The sequence below is a fragment of the Marmota marmota genome, unplaced genomic scaffold (genome assembly GCF_001458135.2).
Source record: "Marmota marmota marmota unplaced genomic scaffold, marMar, whole genome shotgun sequence".
Taxonomy (NCBI): Eukaryota; Metazoa; Chordata; class Mammalia; order Rodentia; family Sciuridae; genus Marmota; species Marmota marmota.
Genome location: NW_025999990.1, coordinates 40,595,659 through 40,615,541, shown reverse-complemented (window position 1 = coordinate 40,615,541; position 19,883 = coordinate 40,595,659). Strand labels below are relative to the sequence as shown.

The 19,883-nt window shown below is 41.1% G+C and overlaps 1 protein-coding gene across 3 annotated transcripts in view; it reads left to right on the top strand.

Moving 5' to 3' along the window:
* The window catches only part of Lama3 (laminin subunit alpha 3), a 257,612-nt gene that overhangs the window by 153,798 nt on the left and 83,931 nt on the right, over window positions 1-19,883 (top strand). For 2 of the 3 annotated variants that reach the window (XR_007348859.1, XM_015482480.2), the window contains exons 33-37: window positions 8,304-8,448; window positions 9,089-9,229; window positions 11,973-12,134; window positions 14,655-14,753; window positions 16,905-16,988. Coding sequence is in view for 2 of the 3 variants with exons in the window: in XM_015482480.2 (XP_015337966.1) it covers window positions 8,304-8,448; window positions 9,089-9,229; window positions 11,973-12,134; window positions 14,655-14,753; window positions 16,905-16,988 (631 nt within the window). In the remaining variant the exon portion in view is untranslated. Of the gene's footprint in view, window positions 1-8,303; window positions 8,449-9,088; window positions 9,230-11,972; window positions 12,135-14,654; window positions 14,754-16,904; window positions 16,989-18,647; window positions 19,780-19,883 lie in introns of those variants that run through there. The other variant, XM_048806427.1, reaches the window with a different exon arrangement.

The following is a 19,883-nucleotide window of genomic DNA, read 5'->3' as shown; positions in this document are numbered from 1 at the left end:
ATATTCACTAAAAGAAAATTAAACTGTTAAAGATATTAATCTACTTTAAAATTACATACAAAAATAATTCTAGCAATCCATAATACAGTCTTTATTAAAAGTGATATTGTAATTTTTAGAGATAACTGGGAATAAATTCAGCTGGAACCATAAAACTGAGTTCTCAACCTGCCTTTGTCACCAATGTCCTAGGAGGACTTCAGGCAAGTCACTTTGCCTTCCTGGGCCTCAGTTTCCTAACATGTGAAATGAAGTTTGATAAAATTATTTAAATTCTGATCCTGTTTCTTCTTCAATCTCTAGTTGTATCAAGACAATATTGCAAGAATTGCATTGTATAAATACCAAAATGACTTATTTTGGCCCACCCTGTTAAACAAGATCATAAGGATGCTTTGATTTGGGCTGGGGTTGTGGCTCAGTGGTAGAGCACTTGGCTAGCATGAGTGAGGCACTGGGTTCGATCCCCAATATCACATAAAAATAAACAAATAAATAAAAGTATTGTGTCCATGTACAACTAAAAAAGTACATTTAAAAAAAGATGCTTAGACTGATCAAAATTCCATTTTTATAGTAACACAAATGCATATACATACATATATATTTAATCAACTATAACAGCAAAGAAAAAGTAATTTTGCACCTCCTTTTAATAGTGGAAGATATATGCCATCAAATCTTTGTACACACGAGAGGGCTAGGATATCCTCAGAAGATTTTGCCAACTGGTGAAAGATACAAGAAGTTGGGAAATGATGCTGTAGCAAATCTTCCTGATGATGACCCCTTTCAAGTTACTTTAAGATGGATTAAAGGGCTAGGGATATAGCTCAGTAGGTAGAGTGGTTGCCTCCTGAGGTTCAATACCCAGGACCACGGGGAAAAAAGAAAGAAAAGATGGACTCAAGGAGACAGTACTTCCAGGCTTCCACTTAAGCCACGTATCCCACGTGCCTTTTCATACACCCTAGCCAGTCCTCACAGATTTACCAAACATTGCTATGAGATGAGTAGAATCCTAGGAAGGGCCACAGACCTGGAATTCTTGAGGAGACGTGCTTCTGGCTAGGCCTGACAGCGTGGAGAGGCGGGTCCTCAGGTGAACCTCATAGAATAAAAGGAAGGATCAGCACTGGGCCCTGGTGGGGCTCAAAGATGGGGCTCAAAGTTCTCACTACACCCCCGCTGTCGTCCTTCATCTTCTACAACACTGGCATCTCCTCTTTTCTCTTGAATCATCCATTTATGACTGTTTCACCCAGTCTGGTTTCTCCCTGTGCCCTCAGATCAAGGCGCTGGGTGGGGTGCAGTTGCAGGAGGCTGCATCCGGCTTCTGGGTGATCTCCGTCAAACCACGTCTCTGCTCTCTGCTTTAGTTCTTCTTCTGTGAGACAGGGATACTAGAGTTACCTACCCTAAAGGTGTTTAGAGCATTAAGTGTCCTATGCCACCCTTCTATTTGTAGAACAGTGCCTGACCCATGCTGAACACCCAGTATTAGCTGTTGTTATTATTGGCCAAGGTCACGGTTATCTGCCTTTCTTCCCCTGTGCTTTGTTCCCCTGAGATCCCATCCATCCCCCTGTCTTCAGGCACCCCCACTCCTTCATGAGCTCCCAATCCCCACTGCAGTTCTGATCTTGATGGCTCTTTTTTAAAATCCCATCTTCATGACAAATCCGTCCAGCCTGGATTCACTTACTGGCTTTATTAGGTAGCCTTGGACAAGTCTCCTAAACTCCTTGGGTTTCTCTCTTTTCACATGTATAATGAAGGTTTAGTTGGAAGAACTTGAACTCTCAGATTCTTTAACTCTGACCCTACATTTGACACCTGTGTCATTGTCATGGCTTTAAAGCCATTTTACCTTTTGGATTTAAAAAAAAAAAAAGGAAATTCTACTTAATGGCAATAGCTTTTTCCTAGTCCTCAAAGCCTGAAATCCGAGTATTGTCTTAGAATAACTCACTTTCCCCACAGCTAGTCAAATGTCAACATCTGGCAAGGAATACATTATCCCCCTTCTTTCCATGGCTGCCCCTGTTCCTGCTACTCTTTTCTGGCTCCTCTTAAATATAAGAGGAATATGCTAAATGCACAATTTTACTAGTATTTTAATCCTAGTTAATTCTGGCCCCTTAATTTTGTCACTAATCCAAGGTACCATTAGTCTATAAAACTTGAGACAATGTTGATAAATACCTATATTTATAATTTATCTTCTTGATGTTTGAAATTTTTTTTGCTTCCAGTGTCTATTTTTAAATTTTTTTATTGACATATAATAACTGTACATACTTATGGGCACAATTTGATCTTTCAATTCATGCATATATTGTATAACGATCACATCAGGGTAATTACCCTAAAAATTATCTAAAATTTTTTATCATTTCTTTATCATTTATCATCTATCCGTGTTGTTGCATATGACAGAATCACATCTTTTTAAATATCTGAACAGTATCCCTTTGTATATATGCACCACATTTTCTTTATCCATTCACCCACTGATGGATCCTTGGGTTGATTCCATATCTAGGCTGTTGTGAATAGTGCTGACATGAACATTGGGGTGCAGAAAAAGTCTCTTTGACATACTAATTTCATTTCTTTTTATTATACATCCAGCACTGGGATTGCTAGATCACATAGTTCCATTAATTTTTTGGCAAACCTCTAAACTGTTTTCCATAATGGCTATCCCAATTGTGTATGTTTGGTTTTATTCTTGCATTAAATTCTATTTTGTCCAACATGAACATGTTTTATTAGCCAAAGTGTATCTCATACTCCATTTTGGGCCCTGTGCTTCATGTGGAAGGCATACCTGTCTATGGTGTGCTGGGGGAACCTGCACTAATAAAAAATGGCAGTGTGGTATGGTCAGTGCCATATCATGTGCAAGATGCTGTGGAGTCTCAGGGCTCTGCGTGGCATCCTTCGATGACATCACTGTTGGCTCTACTGGCCATTGTCTAATAGCCTAAAGGTCAACTTTCCATGGTAATCTGGGCCTTTCCTAAACTAACTTCAGCCTCCCTTCTTCTCCGTTTCTTACTTCCTCCAAATACTTTTTGCATATATTCAGTTCTCCAGTTATAAAATGCCTCTGTCTTCCTCTTCTGCTACCCTCAAATTATACTTGTCCTTCAAGCATTTCGTGTTAAAATAACAAACTCAAAGAAGGTGGGAAGCCTTCTACAGGTCTGTGAAGATAACCTCGTCATTATGCCTTCAGTAAGTTTAATGCTTAGTCATCCAATCTCAGAGTTACTGAACTCTCCACGGCTCTAGGTTCTCCATCCTTAGTGAAAATGTGCCAAAGTCAGGGCTAACTTATTCAACTCTGTCCCCTCCTTCCCATGTCCCCTGACACAGAGATGTGTATACAGAAAACTTCTGTAATCCTTGAATGAATAAATGAATAAGGTGGACTTTGGGCTGTAGATTTAAACTGGAGTTGGGTATTAGATAATATAAAAAGGAATCTGCAGTACTTAATAACAGAAGGATGGAGTTCACCCCGACACATCTGGGCCTGGTTTTCTATGAAATGCTGCAAACACCCACGCATACGCAGATGTTGTTACATAATGTTTGGCCAGGAGCCCATCGCCTTGGAGATGACTCCGTTGATCTTCATCCCCAGAGCCGCAGTTCTGCACCTTCAGGCAGCAGCAACTAATGGAATCTTCTGGCTTTTGCAGTTCAGGCAGCTCCTTGGGTAGCAAAGAGTCTCCCTGGAGAAATGTGTGAGGTCAGACTGACATTAGGACATTTAAAAAGGTGTTCAGCCAGACTTTAAACAGGAAGTTTCCTTTTTCTTCCCTGTTGTCATGGCACCACCAGAAATTCCTTGGGTTGCTTATTTTTGTATAGGATTCCTAAGTCAGTGATCTAAACATTGCATTATTCAGGAACGTAGATATTATAGTCTTCCTGTCCCTGGCCTCTCAGCACCAACTGGTTCCAAGGCCACTACTCGCATCACTGCTCCTCATTTTGCATTTCCTCCCCCTGTCTTATAATCTCAGCTGCCACTTAGATACTGAGTGAGGCTCAGAGCTGGGTCCTATATGACCGACTGTCACAAACCCTCACATCCCACTCTCCAATTTATCACATCAGCTCATCATTTATTTCATGCTGAAATAAATAGGCAGACAGAGAATGATTTTGTGTCACTTCTGCCTCGCCTGCACAGACAGCTTCCATAGCCACTATATCATACTCCTGTTCCTTTCTTTTCCAGAAGAGTAAACACATAAAAAAACAGATTTCCCTCTGTATGTCCTTATCTTCAAGGTCCAGGCACAGGTCACTCGCTTAGGGACACTCAATCCTTAGGGACACTCAATCACATCCAGTATATGACCAAAGGCAGTTAGTGTTTGAGTTGTTTAATTGGTACCAGGATTTAGTTAGTGTACCCTTGGGCTAGAAGCCCAGCATGTTTGCTAAAGAAATGTACCAAACCTTGGGACAAGATGTCCAGTTCATGACACTTCATGGCAATACTATTCCTTGGTGCATGGTGTCTTTTTCTTCACTGCCAGACCAAAAGAAGTAGGGTTCACTTAGCTTCTGTCAGGTCACCTCCAAAGTCCCTCTTCTATTATATGGTTCCTTGTTCTGTTGCTATTTACTTGGGAGGGTCATTTGTCTTCTTTTTCTGTCTTAGGCTGCCAGAGTTCTTGTGTTCAACATGCAGTGTCTCTCTAGAAACAGGACATCATCTGTAATTTTTCTGTTGAACCATCTGATTGCATTTAGTCTGAGATTCATAAGAGAATAGGTCTGATCAACCTGGGACCCAGGAACCCTCTGGTAGTGAATGCAAAGTGTATTTGTGTGTGTTATGAGGACTTCTCTGACAAGATGGCCAATAGCTTATCCAGCTTCCCAGAAGGACCCCTGATCCCCTCCCACAATCCACTGAACTGCATGGTCCCTTGGAGAAGAACATTTACACACTTTCCTTCATGGCCCTCGGTGTGGTTCCCACTTTATACCTAGATTGCTCTGGGTATAGTTTTGAGGTTACTGTCTTCCTTACGAGACAGTTTCTGCAGGATCAGGTAGGAAAGGGGATTAGAGGAATGATGGAGCTGGAAGAACTGACCTGACATTTGACTTGTCAACAGGTCTTGCAGGTAAAGCTGATTTAGTCTTTGCAGGTGCACCAGGTGGATAAAGGGCGCATATCTGGTCTCCATTGCCAATGTCATCACAAGAATAATCATAGGGAAACTGTGTGTATGCAGGGTACTGTTTTAAGGGTTTTGCATATGTCATCTTGTGTAATGCTCACAATAGTCCCGTGAAGTAGGCATTAATATCTCCATTTTTATAGATGAGAAAACATGAATTGTGTGCAGATGAATCTATTCGAAGTCCCACATCCAGGAAGCAGTAGAGTTGGAATTCAAACCTAGGTTGCCTGGTTCCAAGTTTATATTCTTAATTGAGTACAACATACTTTATCTAGTTATAAGCAGATATTGCCAGAGGCAGTGGAGCTCAGCTGCCGAACACAGGGAGCTCCTGAGCTAAGGGAGACTCATATGAAGCACTGCTTCCTCTCGCTGCCCCACATGGGGGGCTCCTCGGGCTCTATTCATGGTCTTCTCCCCTGCTTCCCCCTTTCTTGTCTACCCTGTATATCATTTGCATGTGCTGCCAATGGATGATAGATGACTTGGAGCTCCCTGGAGAACTTTCTGATGAACTCTGGTGCTTACAGTCCCCTGCCTTCCGATCTTCCCCCAGTGCCTGTCCTGACCGTCTTCCTCCCTGCTCAGCTTGTGCCCTTGATCCTTCTCCCCCACCCAACCAGGGCCCCAGGATCCATTCCAATACCAAGCTGGAAATGTGGGAATTCTCTTTGCCTTTGCCTTTTTCTTTTTCTCTCATTCATAACATTACAAGTCCCAACAGTCTCACCCCCAAATAGCTTAGGATTCCATCCCTCCTCTATCCTCAGTGCCTCTGCCTGAGTCAGCCCCCTTGCTTCTCTTCTGACCCAACAGCCTTCTGCTGGAATCCGTCTCTCCAATTCCATCCTTTAGGAAAGTCCAACCACACCCTTTCTTCCTTAGTCCTCTTCATATTTTGCATGAATTTCTTCTTCACAGCAATTGTTCAATAACTTGCAAAGACAATATATATCATATGTCAGATCTGGATTAGAACCCGTCTGCCTTCGGGGTGGAAGCCTCAGTACTGTGCTATGCCCCTCCTTGGCATGACTGAGCTCCCGCAAACCTCTGCAGACTCACGGTCTAGCATTCCCTGCTCCAGCTTCTGGCCCAGCAGCACCACACTTGTGCTCCCTGCATACACTGTGTGGTCTCCCCCAGGCCCTCTCCCCTGTTCCCATTGGTCTGGAGCACCTGCCTCACCCCGCTACCCTGCGACACTGACCATTAAGGTTCAGCCCAGGAGTGATCTTCCCCAGGGAGACTTGTTATGCTCCTGGGTTGGAACCTCTGCGACTCCTCTGAACTTTGTTTGGATTCTCTGTGTGTGTATTGTTCTCATTTCCACTCACAGGCTGTCTGTGGGGGCCCTCCAGGCTTGGGGCTCGTGTCTGTCCTTGTACCTCCAGCACCAAGCCTGACCCAGGGGGCACCATCCTGTGATCATCTTCACCTGCCTGCCTTCTGTAAGTGCCTTTTGCCTGCTCCTCTCTGCTCTGCTCTGCTTTTCTTTTTTTAAACAAGAGGCACGGATCCTTGCTTTATTCATATAGTAATATCCTTCCAACATCAGGGATTGTGTGTGTCTAGGTACAAAGAAGGGAAAACAGGGTCATAAACAATAATTGGGTTCATCATGGCAGTGATGACAGCTTACCCAGCAGGAGGTCCCCTCAGGACCTTTCTTGGTTGAGGGAAGACTCCCTCTACCACTAACCAGCCAATGTGCTTTGCCAACACTTGGCCTTTGCTTTAAAATTAAGGGTCACAGGGATTAAAAACAACATGGTCAAGACACTCAGGGCCAAACAACTGCTCCGAGGCCCCTCAGTATGAACAGCCTGACAACAAGAAAACCAGCACTGTGTGTGCCTTTTCCTTAGCAGGTTGGGATCACAGCAGAGACCCACGAGACAGCCTTCTCCCTGTGTCACTGGAGAAACCCTTCCAATTAAGTCCTCAGGAGACAGAACTGGAGGTACCAGAAACACCATACAAGCAGCAGCACCTCTTGGTTTCTCCTGGTCACATTCAAATGTTCCTATAGTACAGAAAATAGAAAAGCTTTTGTGGTCGGCCTTTTTCAGACTCAGAACACTAAGTGGGGGATGGAGGGTAAGAGCTTCCTCTAGCATCCCCATTTGGACTCAGAGGAGTTCTCTCTACTGAGCATACCACACTCCTTCCTTGCCAACACAGATGCCCAGCTAATATTAATGCGCCAGTCACAAGAGACAATGATAGGCCAAGAAGGAAGAAAATTCTAAGGGAGGGTGCCTAGCACTTGGTGTTTCCCTTATATGGTAAAGCTGGAGGAGAACCTCTCACGTAAGGGAGAGAATTGGAATTTTACAGTCATTCCCTGGACATTGGAAATAAGCAGCTACTTGTCCCAGATCTCATGCTCCAACCACCCTCTCATGAGACACCACGTGAACATTAGCCATGTATCTCGAGAAAAGCTGAGAAGGAAAATGGTTCCCCAGCTGAAGCACCTGCCAGAATCCCGTTTCTCAGGACAAAGATGCAGAGAGCGCTTCAGAGCCCAGCCACCAACTATTTTGTTGTTTTGTTTTTGTTGAATTCACCAAGCACTTTTTTTATATATAAAAAGAAAACTCGAAGGACACACCAAATTGAAAGAATCACTGTTATGATAACTTTATCTTGCCTCTTACAGAAGTCTATGAACGATTTTTTAAAAAGCACCTCCTCACCCCATCATGTTTTTCTGACAGTTGTGAAAGTAGAACATGAGTATGTCAACAGCTTGAGCATCGGCATCCTGGAAGGATTTCAGATCAACCAACCACTCACCAAAGAAATTGGCAGCTTTTCAATGTTGTTTTTAGTACAATGGTATATCCACTCTGACGGAAAACCTGTCCAGCCAAATTTCCACAATGCGCTTTGCAAAATCAATGGTGCCTTTTGTCTGCTCCTCTCTGCTCTGCTTTGTAGATAAGCACTCCGTGGGCAGTGATTTTGTCTATGTTACTAACTTCATTCAGCAACGGCTCTGCACAGGGCAGGTGGACCCTTTAGGATGGTGCGTAGAAAGATGGTGAGGAATTTCATTTTCGTTCACTTTGGGTACAGGTGCAAGCCCAGGATCACCGGGCGGCAGTGTGACCGGTGTACTTCTGGGTTCTACCATTTTCCTGAGTGTGTTCCCTGCAATTGCAACAGAGATGGGACTGAGCCAGGAGTGTGTGACCCGGGGACTGGGGCTTGCCTCTGCAAGGTAAGACAGTCGGCACGATGCCAGGGATGCCCAGAGCCAGGAAAAGTTCTTCATGTTGACTCAGCATATAAAAATGGGAGAAATGAGACTGACCCATAATAGAGTTCCATAGTTTGTGTAGCTTTTTGTGGTCTCACTTCATGGAAATAGAAAGGAGACCTCCCTCATCCTTTGGAGAGGCCACAGACACTTTTGAGCATCTGATGATGGGTATATGCTCTCCAGAAAAATCATTGCAAATTTCTGTCTGCAATGTCAAGAGGTTCATAGGTTCCCAAAGCCTGTCCCTATCTCCTGCCTCCTAAGACATCTTCTCTGCATCCATGAATGTTCCCAATGGGCAGATGTTTCCATGTGGTGGTGAGGGGGGTGAATTGGTGTCACCATGCTGTGGGTCCTTGTAGTGCCATTTCTCTACCTTCAGGATATGAAGGGGCATCTTATGAATTCTCTCTTCCATTTGCACATATTATAGAAGCTTAACCAAAGTGCTGTGACAGCTTAGTGATGACATATCTCTGAGTATTTTGTTAACATCCACATTCTAACATCTCGTGTTGGTATTTAATTTGTGCAAGCAGCTGATTGCAATCAGGGAACCTTTAGAAGGAATGATGTTCCTCTTGTTTCCTGTCAACAGGCAAATGTGGAAGGTACGGAATGTAACACGTGTCAAGAAGGATCCTTCTATCTGGATCCAGCCAATCCCAAGGGTTGCACCAGCTGCTTCTGTTTTGGAGTGACCAGTCGTTGTCACAGTACACATAAGCAAAGAGCTAAGGTATGCAAAGAATTAGAGTTTTTGGGTTTTTATTTAGTACTTCTGAATGAAAAAAGAAATAAATTGGTGTGAGGTGTTGTGGAACGTTTTGCTTATTGATTGGTGAGAATGCTGTACTTTCTGTTTTTTGGCCTGCACTGATCATGTTCCTAGGATCATTTCCCAAAGTATCAGGTCTCTGATCAAATGTCACATGCTCACCATTCCCTGTCACTCTCTATGTTCTTACCCTTGTTTTCTCCATAGCTTTTATCAATCGCTGATATATCATGCGTTTCATTTGAAAAATTTGTTATCTGGCTTCCTCCACCGTTAGAATGTGAATTCCTTGATACATCCTCAGAAGCTACAGCAGGATCTAGGATATAATAGATGCATTGTAAATACTTACAAAATGGAAGGAGTTTGTTGTATTAATTAGCTTTCTAACACTGTAACAAAATACCCAAGATAATCAACTTAAGAAGGGAAAAGTTTAATTTTGTTTCATACCTTTGGAGTGACCAGTCATTGTCACAGTACACATAAGCAAAGAGCTAAGGTATGCAAAGAATACCTTTGGAAGTGTCAGTTCATAGTTGGTTCATTCTATTGGTGAAGCAGTTCAACATGGTGGGAATGAATAGTGGAGCAAAGCTGCTCACCTCAGGGTAGTGGGAATCAAAAGAATGGAAGAGGAAGGGGCCGGGGTCTCAATATGTCCTTCAAGGACACCCCCAATGACCTAACTTCCTTCCACTGAACCCCACATCTTATAGGTTTTGCCATTCACTAGCACTCTGCTGGGGATCAAACCTTTAATACATACTCAAATTATGTTTTTATGTATATGCTACTATGAAACCCACCATTCTGTATAATCAATATGCACAATAAAAAAAGATGCAAACCATAGCCATTATTTTTCCCCTTAAAGAAAATCCTGTTTCTATACTCACAACAATTCTAACATCAAATGTGTGGAATTTTTCCCACATCAAACAGTTCTCCAATTTTCTTTCCAAATACCAACTGGATGTCTTACAATCTAAATTTCATTCTAACATTATCTACCTGGGTAGTGTCAGGCTCCACAGGTTAAAGGTTTAGTCCCTCAAGTCTATCCCTGCTTCAAATGCCAATTGCAAATTCTAGGCCTCAGGTATTTTTGACTGACATGGCTACAAATCAGGGGTTCCCACAATTCCCTCCTCAATTTTGATAACTTGCTATAATGCCTAACAGAATTTAGGGAAGCACTTTACTTATTATTACTAGTTTATTATAAAGGATATGATAAGGTATACAGATGAACAGCCAGATGAAGAGGTATATAAGGAGTTGTCTAGAAGAGTCCCAAGCACAGGAGTTTCTGTTACCATGGAGTTGAGGTGTGATACCCTCTCAGCACCCAAGAACTCTCTAAAAATGTCATTTAGGGGTTTTATGAAGATTCTATTATGTTGGCTTAATTGATTAAATCATTAGCCATTGTTAATCAACTCAGTCCCTCCCAAGAGGTCAGTTGGGTAGGGCTGACAGTTTCAACCTCTAATCATACTATGGTGCTTCTGGCCACCAGCCGCCATCTTGAAGCTATCTAGTAGTCCCATAGTCAGTTATCTCATTAGCATGACTCTCTTGTCACTCATGAGAGCTGGTGATCTTAGAAGCTCCAGTGTTAGGAAATGAGGACTAATACCAAATATCAGACAAAAAGATGATACAATCACTCCCTACCACTTGAAAAATTATGACTTTTTGGAGCACCGTGCCAGGAACCAGGAACAAAGACCAAATAGATATATTTCATGACAGTACAACATCACATCCTTCCTTTCTCTTTTCTTCTTATTTTTCTTTCTCTTTTCTTCTTCTTCCTGTTTTACTTTCCTTCTCACCTATTTTATCACATCTTTTCTTTGGCCACTGTCTAAATTAACTTCATAAAACAACTTCTGTTGTTTTCCATTTTTCCATGAACCAATAGCCTCATGCTTGCTTGCTTTTGTGTGAGTAATGTCTTATATCCAACAAAGATTTAAAGGAAGATTATTCTATATATTTTACTGCTTGCCTCCTACAAAGGAGTGCAGACTTATAATTGGAAAAAAAAATTAGTTTGTAAATCTGCCCTGGTCTTCTCTCCTTACCCCTCAGGGAAGCAGAAGGCATTTTTCCTAATCTATGCCTTGTCAATTCTTTCTATTTGCTTCTCCCAAAATGGAACCAGCTTCTTTTGTGACCAGGAGAATATTTCATTTTGATGACCCATTGGCAAAGAAATAATGACAGCAACACATTTTTCTCCATAGAACTAGCCTATTAAATATGCCCATAGTTCTAATTATTATTCATATACTTATTATTTATGATTCAAACATTTGTTGACCAAATACTAAATGTCAAGAACTTAGGATGTGTGCTGGGATACAAGGATAAGTCCTGCATATGCATGGTCACTGCCCTCCAAGAACTCCTAGTCACAATGGGTCTGATGGGAGCAGTGGTGGGTGAGGGCTCCATCATCAGAGTCCTAGGGAGGGCAAGCTCATGGTCAGATGCTTGGGTGCGGGTATAGCTCAGTGTATGCTTTGCATGCTTGAGGCCTGGGTCTCAAAAAATAAAAATTAAAAAGAGGGGACACATAAAGGAAGCCTCTGGAGCTAGGTGGCTATCCTGTGGCTCCTTCTATGACACATAATGCAGCCATCCCCCAAGAGGTCACAGCCTCACATTTCCATGCCCTGCTTTTGTGTTCCAGTTTGTGGATATGATGGGATGGCACCTGGAGACAGCAGATCGAGTGGATGTCCCTGTTTCATTCAATCCAGGTAGCAACAGTGTCGTGGCAGATCTCCAGGAGCTGCCCTCAACAGTGCACAGTGCATCTTGGATCGCGCCTCCATCTTACCTGGGGGACAAGGTAACAATGGCCTGATGTTCTTCTGAGCCCTCTATGGGCCTCCTCTATCACTGCATGACCATCATCTACTGGGGGTCTGGAAGGAAGCATCAGGAAGAAGTTCAGGTTAAGAAATAACCTGATAAATATATAAATTTTAGAAATAAGGTTAATCAATCATGAAGAAGACCCTATGTAAGGGGCAAAGTGCCTCTTGTGACCTGCATGCACAAACTCCCAAGCAAAGGAAATCATAATGCACATTTTTTTCTCTATTTTTTACTTACCGTCAAAGGATTTTTCCTCCAGGGAAAGATATAACCATTTAAATAATATCTGTTGCACATAGGACGGGTACATCTTTAAATGCCAATGCTGAAGATTCTTTGTTTTAGAGCAGAAGAAAGGCTCCTTGTCAGAAAAACAAAAGCTGAGAAGTGACTCAGAAGCTTATTTAAAGAAGTGTAGAATCCGTGGCAGCTCAACTTCATAAGCAGAATCACGTGCATTTAGTTACATGATCCTTGGGGAGCTTATAAATGAGCTGTTATTCCTTTGCTGCATAAATTATTATTCCACAGCCTGGCCAACTCTGCTTATTTTATGAGGACAGAAATGCAAGCCCCATGTGGATATATCACCTGGTGATATTGCTTCAAGTTTTGCAAGGGTAGAAACTTTGAGAAGGGGTGGATTTCACAGGGCCCACCCCAGGTGAGGTGATCATCTCACATTAAGAATAACTGAATATTAGGATTTTGTTGATCTAGGGTTTCTAATTCTGTCTTCCAGTTAAAGGACTAAGCATTTCATGTCTCGAGTGTGAAATGTTGCTTCTCTGGTGGGACCCACTTCTCCTTCATTCAGTATTGCTCTTCACTTCTCTGTGGTTAGCCTATGTGTTGGTTATCCCTTACTGTGTTACACACTACACCAATACTTGGCAGCTTAAAAGCAACAATTATATTGCATGGTTTCTGTGGATTAAGGACCTAGGAAGTGATGGCCCAGGGTCTCTTCTGAGGTTGTGGTCCAGGTGTTAGCCAGGGCTGCAGTCATCTGGGACTGAAGGATTCATTTCCAAATTTATTCACATAGTTGTTAGCACAGCTTCTGTTCCTTGCTGGCTGTTGGCCGGAGGCCTCAGTTCCTCATGACATGAGACCGTCTATAGGTTACTTGAGAGTCTTCATTACATGGCAGCTGGCTTTCCCTAGAGCAGTTGATGAGACAGACAAAGAAAATATATGATAGAACTCAAGACTGAAGCCTCAATTCTTTATAACCTAATCTTAGAAAGGACATAGTCCCACTTCTGCCTTATTCTGATCATTAACTCCTTAGAATTGAGTCACTAAGTCCAGGCCACACTCAAGGGGAAGGGAATTAAGTTTGGCTTCCTAGAGAGAGGAGTCTCAAAGAATTTGTGCACATAATTTTAAAACCACCTTAGCCCATCAGAAAGGCAATCTCAGTAAGGTGATTCAAGATGTCATTGGAATACCTCCCAACTCTCAGAACACAACTTTGTGAGGCTTTGTCAAACCATAGATCTTAGGGAAAACTCCTGTGGATTGAGATCTCCAAAAAGCCCTATTTCTCCCCTGCTTTCTGTTGTTTGCATTTTCCTGAGTATTTTGTTCTGTTAAGCTGAAGTGACGGTGCCTCTGATTCCCATCCTTCCTTCTTGATCGGTGTTTACTTCAAGGTCAGAAGCATCAGCACAAAAGTGAAGTGATTGTCAGAGAACTACAACCATTCACTGCTACATTGCCACCATGTACATAACTGCTTACCCAGCACCAAGACAGTTCATGTCCCTAACACAGTTGTTGATCATGTCATCTGTACCCAGTATACTTCATAATAACTTGGGAAATATTCACCATCTGTTTTCAGGGGACTTTTTTAAAATTTATTTTTAGAGGTTCACCTTGTGACTGATAGATATTATCCAAGTCTCTTGGTTAAATAAGAAACCAGTGGCCTAGATTTCCTAGAATTGCTATAGATTAAATAAATATTTTGATTTCGTAGTCATCTAAGAAAAAAACAAGATTTATGTCAACTATTATTTTTCTTTAAAAAGAGTCTCTTCTCACTTATAAAACTCAATCATGTTCATGCTAGACAGTTTAAATGATATAAAAAATGGTGTTCACTAGAAGGTTAAAATATCATCCCCAGGGCTGGGGTTGTGGCTCAGTGGTACAACACTCGCCTAGCATGTGTGATGTGCTGGTTCTATCCTCAGCATCACATAAAAATGAATAACTATTGTATCCAACTACAATTGAATATATATGTATATATATATATATATATATATATATATATATACACACACACACACACACACACACATATATATATATATATATATACATATGCATACATATATGTATATGTATAAAATATTATCCCTAATCCCACTCTCTAGATGTCATCCTTTGTTTTGTATTTTTCCTGATGTCAAGGGCCTTATATGTGGGTTAATATTGGCATCATCTCTTTTAACACTATGCTGTTACTTCATTCTAGGTTTCTTCATATGGTGGCTTCCTCACTTATCAAGTCAAGTCATTTGGCTTACCTGGTGACATGGTTCTTCTGGAAAAAAAGCCAGATGTGCAGCTCACTGTAGGTATCAGAACACAACTCAAGTAGCAGAAACAGTGGTTGCAGTTTGTGCTGAACTAAATTGAGGACATCTTGATGTGTGGCCTATAAAAAGTTTGGATACAGTTGTTTCCAATGTGTCCCAAACTGAAAAGGATCCTGTATCCTCTGACCAAATGGTCTCTCCTACCCCCAAAGCATTTAACTGTGTTTCAACCTTGTTTCTCACAAGTAACTGTTTCATGTTGTATGTTTTTGTGCTTCTGTCTTTTGATTTAGTTTCATTAATGGTTTTTGAGCTCTTGTCACATGCACTGCTGGGCTCTGTAAAGGATAAGTAACCCTGTCCTCTAAAAAGGGGGAAATTGGATAGATAGGCAAATGATTTAATCCACGGAGCAGTAAGTATTTAAGAATAAACAAGGCTGTATTGGAGCTGGAGGCTGAGTCCAGGTGGAAGTTATCTAGGCTGAGAGGCCTGCAGAGGGCTTCATGGAACAGATTCCTTTTGAGCCAAGTCCTTAAGAATGGATACAAGAGGAGAAATGCCTCTCCAGGAGAAAGAACTCAGGGAAACCCAGGTGCATAGGGCAGAGGAGGCGGTGCTCAAGGGAGACCAGTCCAACTTGGCTGTCTTGTCAGTGTGTGTGAATTATTGAAAACAAACCAGGAAGGGTAGGAAGGGTGCTTACTGATATGCTATGAAGTTAACTTGATATAGATAGTGGGGGGCTACTTTGGCTTTTGGGGAAGTAGCATCCACACTCTATATGCCTGGTACACAATTGAGACCGGCAATCTGGAAAATTCCTTGAGGCAGGGTGATATCATATCCTACTTTGCATCCTCTACATTGTAGGATGCTACCTCAAATGCAGATATCGGGGTTCCATAGTCTGAAGGTGGCCTCATTTCTGGTTTATATGCTCCTGATTAAATTCAATGCAACTGCAACTTCCTGAAGGGTTTTCTCATGTCAGTTACTATCAACAGGGTTGTTTCACAGTTTCACACAGCTCAGCTGAGGGCTTCCCATGCTGAGTAGATATTTACATTGGGGCATGGTCAACCTATGTTTTATTTTTAGTCATAAGCAAATATATTGACATGTTTCAAAAACCCCAAGGAACCTTTGCAGGTCATCTTGAAAATAAAGTAGGAAAGATTTTCAAGTTATAGCCTAAGGAGAAATAGCTACCCAATAAAAATATTATTGCAGCATGCTGTATTTCAGTTTCATGGTTTAGTAGGGCATCTCAGCTCAGGCTATCAGTGTACTTATTTTTAGTGCCGGAGTTGATTATGCAAACGGTTGGAACTCACTGAGAGGTAATGACCAAAATTTCTCCTTAATTTTACCTTTAAACTTGGAAAATGGTTTAGGCTCATGAAACATTTACTCCCCTGCTTTGTTCTAAACCACTATAATTAAGAGCCTTTCGGGCATGTTTCTTAGATTAAGGCTTTAAATGATTTGTGATTCTAGATAATTCTCTTCTTTCTGAAACCCCAGTCCTCATGAATGGAACGCCTTCAGATTTGGAGGTCCCACAGAATAGCTGGCTATTCTGTAGCTGGCTATTCTGTGTGTACTTGAGGTAGGGTTGCTGATGGGAGGTGCCCATCATCCCATTCTTCTCTATTAAAAGCCCCCTAAGAGCCAGTGTAATGGCTCAGGGGTGAAGGCTGAGAGTGAGCAAGGCTGGATCCCACAGGACAAAGGCTACAAGCTAATTCCTCCCTCCACACACCAGCTGTGTGGTTCCAGGCCTAGGCAAGCTTCACAGCTGGGCTCTGCCAACCCTTGCTTTCTCCCTCCCCCTCCAGTCACCCACTCACCAAAGCACTTTCCTGCTACCACAATCTGGCACTATAAGCAATGATGAAAACAGCACCACAAGCATTTACTGCAAAGCAGGATATTTTTTAAAAAATTGTTTCCATCTTTTTAAGTCATTTTTCAGTTAAGCCAATTTTCTTAATTTTCTACATGTGAAAATCACTGTATTAGCTGTTATTCTGTTTCCATGTTGTTAATCCTTTTACCTGAACTTCATTTTAGAGTTGAGCTTTTCAAATAATGTAGATCCATAGATATTTGTTTTTACATAAATTGTAAATCTTGAAACATCCTAACCAAGGACTGGTACTTTCATGTATTTCTTTCAACAGGGTCAGCACATGTCCATCATCCATGAGGAGTCAAGTGACCCCCGGCCAGATCGACTGTATCATGGGAGAGTGCAGATAGTTGAGGTAAAGGAAAAGCACCTATTCAATGGCTCCCTTTTGGTGAGGCGGAGGGTATCAGGGATTGAACTCAGGGGTACTCAACCACTGAGCCACATCCCAGGCCTATTTTGTATTTTATTTAGAGACAGGGTCTCACTGAGTTGCTTAGCCCCTCACTTTTTGCTGGGGCTGGCTTTGAACTCAAAATCCTCCTGCCTCAGGCTTTTGAGCCTCCGGAATTACAGATGTGCACCATTGAGCCCGGCACCTATTTAATGGTTCTTAATGATCCCTTTTGGTTTGTGTTCTATTTATTTCAGCCAATCACAATTTTTTATTTAAGAATTTTCACATATAAGTTATGTTTGTGTAGATACAGTTTATATATATTCAAAATACAAATCACATAAAATATAATTTATAGATTTTGTTATTTATTTATTATATATGTTTATGTATATCTATGTTCATAAATTTTTGTTTGTGTAGATATAAGTTTATATACTCAAGACACAAAATTATATAAAATATAATTCATATACTTTAAAATATAATTTATTTGATGTTCACATTGCTTTGTGTGTACCACCTTTATGGCCCTTTAACACACTCTCTCTCTCATTTCACAGTTAATTAATCTTGTTTTATAAACCCTGTGAGCTTGTAAAGGCTACAACATAGCTCCCTCATCTGTAAGTCTCATTCCTAAGTCTCCCTTAGTGCTTGGGACCTGATCAGTGCCCAACAAATTCTTGGTGTGGATGGGTAGAAAAGCCCTGAAAATGTCTTACATCAAGAGAAATAAAAATATAGTCAAATAAAGCCTCATCAGATCATAAAATATTTTATTACAACTACTTGATCATAACTATTCCTTAAAAATATTGTTCCATTTATATTATTAAGTATATGTTCAATACCTCAAGATGACATTTTTTTGAGTTCCTTGAACTCAGGCATATTTCAACATTTCTGTACAGGTACATTTGTAGAACATTGTCTTTATTTGACATGATTAGAGCTTTTCCCCTAGAAATGATATTGAAAACATTCAGAGGCAGTTTTATTCTTACTTTATTACTACCTGAAGTGATTGGGGCAATCAGTAAGGTAATCACAAAGCTTAAAATAAAAATGCCTAGGAATGAGATGTCCATAGGGGCTTTGAAAAGCTCCAACATAAACTGGGGATGTGGGAGGCTACACTTGCTCAGAGCTGTGTACACATTCAGGTATGTGAACATGCAGAGGAAAAACCTAAGAAGGCCCTACAGTTCTCACTTCTGGCTGACCTTGAGGGACTATGAAAGCAGGAAGTGAAGGCTAAAAAGGACCTTCAAGCTCTTGTCATTTTTTTCTCTCCTGTCTGATTTAAAAGACAACTGCATATAGCAATAATTATCATCGGTCTGGTTGAGAGTCAAAGGGGTTCTCCAATATGTGCACAGAACCACTTTGCAAAGATTAGGAGACTTTTTGACTCCAGCCATTTAAGGAAATCTCTGCGGATTATTAGCTGATCATCAGGGTAACAAAGCAGAGACTTTAGTGGTTATTTACAAGAAATACAGACTTTACAGGTTTAGTTCATAAAACAAACAAACAAACAATAATAATAAATTCTAGGGAGTGAAGCAAATATGATTTCCAGAGATGCCACTTTATATTATTTTAAATGTTCAGCTTTCAGCAAAAAATTGGGGATATGTGAAGAAACAAGAAAATATAGTCCATAAAAAGGGGAGTTAATGGAAAATCGATAAATAACACTTTTACTGAGGAAGACAAAGACATTCGACTCATGGAGAAAGACTTTAAATCAGCATTTAAACATGCTCAAAGAACTAAAAGACACCATGTCTAAAGAAGTAAAAGAAAATCTGAAAACAATATCTCCCAAAATAGAGAATATAAAGGAAGAAATAGAAATTATAAGAAAGAATTTCTGGAGTTGAAGAATTTAGTAATCAAAATGAAGAATTCACTAGAAAGGGTTGCTGTGGACTGAATCATGTCCTTGTGCCTTCGGTTGAGGCCCTAACCTCCAGTGTGGCTGTGTTTGGAGTAAGGCAGTAATTAAGGTTAAATGACATAAAAAGGTGACGCTCTAGTAGGATTGGTGTCCTCCTAAGAAGAGACACCAGCAAGCTCACTCTTTCCCCCATGGGACCCAGTGAGAAGATAATCACCTGCAAGTCAAGAAGAGAGCCTCACCAGGTGCCAAAGCAGCTCAGCCAGCACCTTGATCCACAGCTTCCAGCCTCCCGAACTGAGAGGAAATCAATTCCTTGTGTTTAAGTCACCCAGTATATGTTACTTTGTATGTCAGCCCAGGTTGACGAAGACAAAGGCTCAGAAACAGATGTAATCATGCAGAAGGAAAAAAATCAGCAAAATTAAAGAGGGTCAAGTAAGATTATTCAATCTGAGAAACAGAAAAAGAATGAGGAAAAATAAACAGACTTTAAACAACGATGGATACCGTCCAGTGTATGAACACGTGCAAAATGGGGATACGAGAAAGAGAGGGGAGAGCAAAAGGGAAAGAAAAAATATTTGAAGGATTAATTGTTGAAAACTTCCCCCAGTTTGTTGAAATCATTAATACATACATCCAAAAAGCTCAATAAATCTCCGCATAGGACTAATGCCAGAGATCCACACAGAGACATACCACGGTGAAGATGCTGAAAGACAGAGACAGAAAACCTTGAGAGTAGTGATTCATCACATCCAAGTGGTCCTCAATAAGATAAATAGCTAACTCATCTGAAGGCAGTGGCAAACATGTTCAAAGTGCTGAAAGAAACACATCATCAATAAAGAATTATGTATCCAGCAAAATGTCCTTCAAAAAAGAAGGAAAAATGAAGACATTCAAGTGTGTGTGTGTGTTCATATATATGTATATATATATAA